The sequence below is a fragment of the Vanellus vanellus genome (assembly GCF_965231255.1).
Source record: "Vanellus vanellus genome assembly, contig: HAP1_SCAFFOLD_68, whole genome shotgun sequence".
NCBI classification, from domain to species: domain Eukaryota; kingdom Metazoa; phylum Chordata; class Aves; order Charadriiformes; family Charadriidae; genus Vanellus; species Vanellus vanellus.
In genome coordinates this window covers 808,430-817,736 of record NW_028128833.1, presented here as the reverse complement: position 1 = coordinate 817,736, position 9,307 = coordinate 808,430, and the positions used below count along the sequence as shown (strand labels likewise).

At 52.2% G+C, this 9,307-nt stretch overlaps 1 protein-coding gene across 1 annotated transcript in view; it reads right to left on the bottom strand.

Annotated features, from left to right (window-relative positions):
- Positions 1–289: 289 nt before the first annotated feature.
- Positions 290–9,307, bottom strand: part of LOC309684027 (electroneutral sodium bicarbonate exchanger 1-like) — a gene marked incomplete at both ends in the record, with an annotated part of 30,024 nt that continues 21,006 nt past the window's right edge. Inside the window, 13 exons of the mRNA XM_082499991.1 lie at positions 290–377; positions 888–985; positions 1,402–1,536; positions 1,638–1,811; positions 3,095–3,163; positions 3,943–4,194; positions 4,791–4,952; positions 5,306–5,419; positions 6,122–6,283; positions 7,167–7,272; positions 7,375–7,620; positions 8,505–8,638; positions 8,773–8,947. Of these exons, the coding sequence (XP_082356117.1) occupies positions 290–377; positions 888–985; positions 1,402–1,536; positions 1,638–1,811; positions 3,095–3,163; positions 3,943–4,194; positions 4,791–4,952; positions 5,306–5,419; positions 6,122–6,283; positions 7,167–7,272; positions 7,375–7,620; positions 8,505–8,638; positions 8,773–8,947 (1,915 nt within the window). The remainder of the gene's footprint in view (positions 378–887; positions 986–1,401; positions 1,537–1,637; positions 1,812–3,094; positions 3,164–3,942; positions 4,195–4,790; positions 4,953–5,305; positions 5,420–6,121; positions 6,284–7,166; positions 7,273–7,374; positions 7,621–8,504; positions 8,639–8,772; positions 8,948–9,307) is intronic.

Here is a 9,307-nt window from a genome sequence, read left to right as displayed (position 1 = left end):
ATCCCCGAGTCACGTTCTCACGCCTCTCCTTCAAAGTCAAGATTCCTAAACATGAAAACTGGAGTTGGGGGGAGGGAGGAGAGAGAAAAGGAGGGAGAGCGTCATCAGTGGGGCTGTTGTCCCGCTCATGGGACCGCGCCGGCAGAGAGGAGCTGGTTCGTGTGCCGCAGCCCTCGCCGCTTGCTCAGCATTGCCGGCAAAAAAAAAAAAAGCCGTAGGCACGTGCCACCGCTCGCAAAGTAGCACGGCCACGTTCCCACGAGATCCTTTACCTCTTTCCTCCCCAGATTCAGACTGTTTCCGTGCTCATAGTGAGAGCCTTCCACATGGGTATTTTCGACACCTCATTCGAGATATTAATCTCCGAAGGATCAGTCCTGCAATAAATATTTGAGACAGCAATCCGTGACTGCGGGAACTGACGCCACCCAGCGCATCAGCACCAGCAAGAGGAACAGGGGGGAGGAGAACCAAAGCTGAGCATAAGCACAGCGGGTTGGGCGGGATGAGGAGGTTTGGAAGGCGAGCCGGAGAGCCGCAGAGCTACAGCTCTGTGCAAAGGCTCTGCACAGAATCCCAGACTGGTCAGGGCTGGAAGGGCCCTCTGGAGCTCACCCAGTCCCACCCCCGCCAGAGCAAGGGCACCTACAGCAGTGGCACAGGACACCTCCAGGCGGGTTTGGAATGGCTCCTGAGTGGGAGACTCCCCCACCTCTCTGGGCAGCCTGTGCCAGCACTCTGCCGCCCGCCCTGCCCATAAATTTGCTCTTCCCACCAAGCTGAGTGCATGGCGCTGGGATGCTCAGCAAAGATAAACGTGGAGAAAATTCTGCCAACCCCCTTCAGGCTGATCTTGCCGGGGGTCCTGCTGCTTGGTGGGGCTTTACCTGTCGCTGCTTGGCTTTGGGATATCCGCGCTGCTGGTCTTGCCCAGCTGCAGCCGAACGGAGTTTGCAGCAGCAGCTTCCATCATCTCCTGGGACTCCTGACATAAAAAGGGACAAATCAAAGTTGTCTGTCTATGATCGAAGTGGAGATAAACTAAACACCCAGCAAAGCCCACGTGCTGCCCTCTCCTTCTGACCTTCTGTTAGCGCAGCCGGGGAAAGACCTTTCACTCCAAACATTTTGGGGGGGGGTTAAAACCACCCTTACGAGCAAATCTTTCCATCATAATTATAATGTTGATTATAAATGGCACCTTTAAAAATTATACCGCTATTCAAGTGTTAAGCACACTGCTAATTTAAAAACAAGGTTATGATGCGGGATCCAGGCTGTCAGGATCTCTTTCTATTGAGTTCGGATCTTCCCCCAACATTTCAAAAGAAGCTGTGACGGAAAGAGGCAATCTCAGAGCCCGAGGGAGACATCCACCCCCGAGCACCCAGCAAGCATCACCTCTTCTTCTTTGGCTTCATTTTTGGCATCGGACAACTTCTTCCTGCTTTCTGGCATAAGGTCATCCAAAAAGCTGAGCTCTCGCTTTGAGAAGCAGAAGTCCATCACTTTCCGGACAAACACGAGAGCCAAAACCTTCACAAAATAAGAAGGAAGAGGGGGTTGAGGTGTGAGATGATGCTACGTCTCACTCCGACGCTGCAAACGTCCCGCTGCAGAGCGGCACCGGCTCTTACCATCATGGGAAAGATAATGGCAGCACGGGACACCTTGATGGCCCAGAGCAGGACGAGGCAGATGAGCTGGATCACGGTGAAGAAATGCACCTTCCGCAAGGGAACGTGCCGCAGGTAGATGAAATCCGGCTGGTGTTTTGCCGGCATCCAAAAGAGCTTCAAGCGGTCGAAGAACTGCAAAATAAAAGCGGAAAAGTTACCCCTTGGGGCTGCAGAAAGTTTCCGGCCCTGTTGGGACGTGGAAGGAGTTTTCAGGATCTCGCGTGCAGTGAGAAATCCTGGATCCCATTTTGTTCCTCCCAGGAGCAGCACCCGTTTTCCCTTTGCTCCATCTATAAACCAGTGTGTCCATGAGAGCTGCCCACCAAATTGCAATTATTCCACGTCCTTCTATTATAGAATCACAGAAGGGTTTAGGTTGGAAGGGACCTCGAAGATCATCCAGTCCCACCCCCTGCCTTGGGCAGGGACACCTCCCACCAGCCCAGGTTGCTCCAAGCCCCGTCCAACCTGGCCTTGAACACCTCCAGGGATGGGGCAGCCACAGATTCTCAGGGCAACCTGCGCTGGTGCCTCACCACCCTCACAGGGAAAAATTTCTCCCTGATATCTCATCTCAATCTGCCCTCTGTCAGTGTCAAACCATCCCCCCTCGTTCCATTGCTCCCCTCCCTCATCCAGAGTCCCTCCCCAACTCTCCTGGAGCCCCTTTAGGCACTGGCAGGGGCTCTGAGGACTCCCCGGAGCCTTCTCTTCTCCGGTCTGAACCCCCCACCTCTCCCAGACTGTCCTCCCAGCAGAGGGGCTCCAGCCCTCCCAGCAGCTCCAGGGCCTCCTCTGCCCCCGCTCCACCAGGTCCATGGCTCTCCTGTGCTGTGGCCCCAGAGTTGGAGGCAGCACTGCAGGGGGTCTCCCCAGAGCAGAGCACAGCAGAGGGCACAATCCCCCCCTCGCCCTGCCGGCCACACTGCTGATGCAGCCCAGGATGCGGTCGGCCTTCTGGGCTGTGATCGCGCATTGCCGGCTCACGGTGAGCTTCTCATCAGTCCGCACCCCCAGGTCCTTCTCCTCATACCGTCTCCCCCTCCCCCTCCCTGTTCTTCTATAAAAGTATATGTTTAATATATTCTATTCTTCTGTTTGTTATTTGGCATTTCTCAGCCCACTCAATCCCCCAGTGAGGATTCCCACCGGCAGTAGAAATCGCCTTCGCTTTGCACTGAATTCCCCCATTTTCACCACACCAAACACTGCCCTGTCCCAAACCGTGACGCAGAGCGCGCTGAACTTGCCTGGTCCTCCCGCCCTACGTACCTCCTGTGCCCCCACCAATCTTTTCCTTATACAAAATACTTTCACTGCCTGCTTTTTGGGGAGGTTTTCTCCCACACCACTGCTTTTTTCCTGCTTCTCTGGAGATGACACAGCAGGGAGCTGCACGCTGTAAGAGTCCGTACCTGAATCCCTCTGAGCGACGACACACCCATGTAGAGAAAGACACCGTAAAGCACAGGCATGGGTATAAACTGGGAAATTAAAAAAAAAAGAATGCAATAATTAATTTTTTTAATTGCTTTTTCAGTATTACTGCTCTCTTCTAGAGGCACTGCCTAAAATTGCCTAAAGCTTTCCAGTTTCCACAGGCTTAGAGATGTTTCAGCTCTCAACCCGTAGAGGTTTTGTGCGTGCGAGTGAGTGAGTGTATGCTCTGCTTTAGGCAGAGCATTTAGTTACGTTTCATTAGAATACTCCTGTTTTCCTGAAAGGTTGGAGGAAAATAGGACATTTCACCCATGAAACTGTACGCCACGTTCTGTGACGGCAGAAGAACATTTCTACACATTTTTGTGGCAACACGCAAAAGCGAAGTGCCTCCTTTTAGCCTAGAGCTGCGGTGACTTTGTGGGAGGAGCACACAAGGAAGCCCACGGGGATGATTTTGGTGTGTTTAGCTACTGGGAAAGGCTGTTGGGAGGCATTTGGGGGAGCCAATTGCATCCCATAAGGTGCTGCCTGCTTGAAAGACAGCAGTGTACTGGTCTGAATCCGCTTCGTCGTAACCCATAAACACAGGTGGGCCTGAGAGACACCTGGGAATTAAAGCAGTTGTCCTCCTCACTTGCCTCGAGGACACCAAACTGGTGGAAAGGGTAACTGAGGCTGGTTCCCACCATGGGCCAAGCCTCAAGGTTTGGGATCGCCTCCTCCTCTGCTCCACACCTACTCAGGCCTGGAGGGAGGGGATGGTTTTTGTATAACCTCCAAAAAGCTCACGCTCGTTGAGCGTTTTGCATTTTCCTCTTACCTTTAACACCGAAGTGAAGAAGACAGAGCAGCCCATGAGCACAAAGACCATCAAGCCGGTGACTCTCTGCTCTCGTATCCCCAGAAACTTGGGTTGTTCTCCTGGAGCTGAGCAGCCAGACTCCACTTTGAGGCTATTCACGTGGGTGATGGACAGGACAGTCGCAGCCACAAACCAGGGCAGCCCCATCACGGAGCACACCCCGAGCATCACGGCCACCATGAAAAGGTCCAGGTGGTACCCGCATCCTTTCTGTGGGCAGCAAAACAAGGAACAGAGCATCCCACAGCACAAGAGCGAGGACAACGTCGCGACTCAGACTCAAACCCTACTTGGGCGCAAGTCACCCTCTTGAAAATTTAAGAGAAGAATTGGCAAAAATAAGGATGGATCCAGTCTTTGCGCAAGCACCTTGCATGAAAATCTGGCAGGAGTTCAGACCAAGTGGATTTGGGAGGTTTGTGCAATAGCTACTTCTCAAACAAACACACAAACAAACAGACTATTTTCATTCATAAAGAAATTTCTACTGCTTGTAAGCAAGATGTGACCCTGAGTTATCCCTGGCAGTGCGTCAAAACAGTTCGTTCCCCCAGCTCCTGCTGGCATTCTGAAACAAAAACACGCTTCTATAGTGCTCGAAAATTAATTTGTTCCTCCAAAAGATTGCTCATCTGAACTGCCCTCGTTTGCTCCCTGTGACATCACTAATCCAGCAGAGCATCCTGCCACACAGCCTGACCTTGTCCCAAACCAACGCCTTCACAAAGCACTTGGCATAGGAGCTTCTCCTCACACCTGCAGCCCAGAGTGGGGTGGGGATGGGGTCAGCTCTTGCAGCCCCTTACCTTCAGCTTGTGCTCCTTCCTGTTGACAATGACAGACGTGATCTGCTGGTCCATGAATATCAAGATGGTGCAGAGCAGAGCTGGGATGGGCGCGGCCAACACTGTCCACCAAGGGTTGGGCCCTATGGGGTTGACCAACCACCCGCGGTCGTCTCTGGTAGGCTGCAACAAAGCCAAACCACACATCAGGATCAACTCCCAGCCCAGCCACTTCACTGGCTTTGATTTTCCTCTCCATCGCTGTGCCGCCTCATCTCCTGGCCCTGCCTTCGTGTCACCCTCTCCTACGGGGTTCAGCAGTGCCAGTGTCCTCGTTGCAAGCACCTATAGATACTTCTGTAGGTATCAAGTTTTGGGGCTGGCGTCTTCTTTCCAGAAGGAAACGATGCATTCGGAGGTGGAAGAGGAGATGGTAACACCACCAGCATCCCCAGACTCAGCCCTGTCCTGTCCCAGCATCACCCTGTGGCATCCCCAAGGGCCGAAAGCGGCTCCACACCAAAACACCCCATTACCTTGAACATGTGGGGGACGTGGAGCTTCGGCGATGGGATCCCAACCAGGAAGTCAATGAGGACCATGACGACGATGGTGAGGAAGACACCAAAGTCACTTACTGTGGACCGTACCTGGGGCAAGAAAGCAGAGCTGAAAGGGACAGCACAAACGGGGCCATACCATGAGATGGAAAAGTTAAAGACATCAACAGCATTAAGGCTGGTTAACAAATTCCCACCACTCTGAGAAGATGCAGCCAAATCCCTCGATTGGATAGTGTTGCTGTGTTTGTACCTGCAAGATCTGGTGTCAGGCAATAAAAAAAGTTTAATTAGGTGGAAAAGGGTGGTTTAAATTCAAACTTAAAAAAAAAGCCAATAAATATTAAAAAATAACGAAACAGACGTCTGCCACTACAGCTGCACTCACAGCTACAATGGGAATAAGGCACTGAGGCATCATTTGCTCCTCAAAAGGAAGAAACAGTGTCTTTTGTGTCTTTTTCTATGGCAGTTCCTCATTTGAATCAACTTTCCCCTTGGGCACACAAGGTGAAAAAAACCACAAATGAAAATACAACAAACAACCAACTTTGGAAGACCGATTTCCCACTGCCTGGGGAAAAAACCACTCCGGGGCAGGTCACGAGGCAGGTGGGAAACACTACGATCATTTTGCACTCCTGGAAATGAGTGAGAGACATCCAAGTTTGGCCTTCAAGGTCCAATATTTCCCAGTTTGACCAAGCGGTGGCAAACACTGCTTAGTGCTCCGGGAAAGCCATTTTGGGAAATGAGTGTGGAGACTGCTGCTGGCCACCGTCTTATACCTACTCTGGTCGGGAAGTAGCGGCTGGTTTTAAACTTCTTCAATAAGCCCGACAGGACAAAGGTGGAGAAGAAGAGGATGCAGCACCAGAAGAGGACATCGGGCGTGTAGGGGCCATCGTGTCCACAGGCAGGTCCACGAAACTCTCCATGCAAATACCGACATTCCTGGGGAAACAGAGCATCAGGACACAAAGGTAGTGCACATGCGTCAAGGAAACCTCGGATAACTAGGGAGTTTGGAGGATCTTGCTCCAAGATCTGTGACCTCGGGACTGCTGCAGCTAGCGGAGATTTATATTTAACGATCAACAGCAGCTGAATAAGTGACACATGGAACTACACAGACAGCGGAGAGAGGAGATGTGATGGGACACTGTACCACAGACCTATGGCACATTCTCTGCTTGAACAGCAGGTAACCGTGGCTGAAGAAGACACCAGAGGGGAAGGAAACACTGGGAACTCTTGGGGAGAGTGAAAGAGGGAACGGGGAAGGAGGGCTAAGACAACAGTGACAGGAAAGGAGAAGAGACAAATTGTCCCTTCCCAGGGGCGGGCTCACAGGACACGGCCAAGGGGGGTGAAGATGTCCATAAGAGCATCCCACCCTGTGCCTGAGCTCTGCTTCCAGCAACAATGGCCCAAGGGGCTGCTCAGACATGCAAGTTTATGCACGTACCTTCAGACAGCGCTGAGTAAGAAAGCAAGGCCTGGAGTTACTAGGAACCAATGAAGGAAGCTAATTACAGCCTTCAAGCATGAACTTAAGTCCTCCAACTTCTCCAATAACCAAAGCACCCACTGAACCTTGCTCCCAGACAGAACCGCTGTCCTGAGGATAACAGTTATTGCCCACCATGTCGGGGATGAGGTGGACTCTCCTTCCCAGGCCCAAGGAGGTTAAACACACTGAAGTAATGACTTTTCAGAGCAGCACTGGCACAAGTTGAAGCCCACCATCACCTGAAGGGCTCTGAGCTTTGCACCAGGCCAGTGCCCCTGGACCCCGCGGCCGCAGCACGAGGAAGCAGTGACTCGGGGCACTTACAGTCACCGTGAGGTTCTCCCAGGTGATGCCAGACACATTGATCTTGTTGCTCTCCCAGAACTGCAGGGTTTCGTTGCTGGGATGGGTCGGTGCCTCACACTTACAGCTGGGAGGAGAGAAGCCAAGACAGGGGTGAGGGGAAGGCGATGGAGGTGCAGCCCTGAGCTCCTGCCAAGGGGCAGCGGCACTTTAGGAGGAAGAAACCCACTAGGAGATGGTGAGGAAGTCCAGCTTGCTGTGCGTGTGCACAGGGTAGGTCTCTCGCAGGTGACTCAGCTTCTCCAGAGCCTCATAGATGAAGATGATGCAGATGAGGGAGGCGAAGGCTTCTTCGGTGAAGCGGGTGATGTAGCACACCAAAGAGCTAGCATCAGTGGCCACCAGCACTATGCAGAAGAAGGCGGTCCACAGACCAATGCATGCCCGGAGAGAGAGATAAGAGAGCGCGTAGTCCCTGGGAAAGCAAAAGAAAACGCAGGGTGGAGAGGGCAGCAAGAGACTCCGAGCCGTGCCTTCCTTCGGGGAAAGTCGGCAGCAATTCAGGAGCGTGTCAAGGCTGCGGATGGTGAATGCAGTTTCCAGTCCTACGACAGACAGCCTCGGGGCTGCGGCACAGGGTGTGGGCCCGCAGGAGGAGAGGCTAATTAATCCTTATTTAACAATGACCTTGTGTTAATGCCTCGGAGGCTAATTGAGGTCAGGTCCCTGTTGTGGAAGGTGGTGTTCTCCCACATCACCCCGATGCCCTAACAGCGAAACCGGCTGGGTTTGCACCCAGTTACCTGCTGCCAGCAAGTTGGGGCTTCATAATAAATTTAATTGCAATAAGGGGGTTAATCTCCCATCACAGTTGCCACAACAAAAAGACTGTCATGGAAAATATCCATTTCGCCTGAAAAGCTCCTGCTTTCTCAAAAATCATCAAAACATTGGACCAGAAAACTCTTTGGATATGTGGGTAAAATATATTTCCACTTCCAGCAAAAATCATGCAAAAAAGTGCCCGAGTTTGTACTGAGAGGAAAGCAAATCTTCCCTCATTCCCAAACCAGAGTCATTTGTCTCATCTTCCCTGTGCAGCCCAGCTCGGGCATCCACATCCTTGTGGTTTCTCCTCCTCCTGCTCTTTCACTTTAACCCTAAAAAACCCGAACCACCCATCCATCCTTCAGAGACTGAGGGCTCCTGCACCGTCACATACTAAAGCAGCAGCGCGTGATGTCTGTGACACAGAAGACAACTTAAATCTACCAACTACCACTAAGAAAAACATCCTTTCTCCATCCCTGCCTTCTTCCAAAGGCGCTCGCAGCACCTGGCCGCAGCAGCCAGCCTTACTTGCAGAATTTGTAGAGGATCTTCTCGAACATGAGGACGGGGCCGGTGCTGCCGAGGATGGTGAGAGGTTGGCCAGCAAAGAGGGAATACACCACGCCGGTCATGGATGCGCCCAGCAGCGACTCCATGGCACTCTGTCCGGGGAAGAGAGGCAGCAGTGAGTAATTAAATCATTAGGGGGAAAAAAACAAGTGCAAATTCACTGCAGCAAGGACTTTTGCATGAGTTTTGTCCTCCCCCGTGCCACCCAACAGAGAGAGGTGCTCACTATGTGGCCGTTGGTCGCCTCCCCCAGCAGTCCCCCGAAGGTGATGATGGGGGACATGCAGGCACAGTAGAGGAAGAGGAAGGACGCCAGACACTGCAGGCTCAGACCATCCCGAAAGTCACTCCAGAACCAGGGGGCTTTTCGCTTCACATCCCGGATCAAACCGCCAAAGAGCCTGGAGGAAGGAAAAAAAAAAAAAACAACATTTTCGTGGAAGACAGCGTTAAATTTTCTTGGCTGAGGAAGGACAATCACAAGCACAGAGTAACTTCCGTTGCTAAAAAGAAGTCTCCTTCTCCCATTTTAGCCCCAGTAGAAACTGAGGCATACAAAAAACCCCTCCAACAAAAAGAAAAGGAGACCAAACCTGAGAGCCCACCCCCTCTTATTGCAACAGTCCCTCACTTTGAGAAGCAGCAGAGCTCTACCTGGAGGTACTTACACATCTGCTTCCACCCCAAAGCAAGAAAACCTCTGTGCAACCACACTGCAGCTGAGCCCAGCTGCCCAAATCTCCCACCCACCCAGCCCAGGG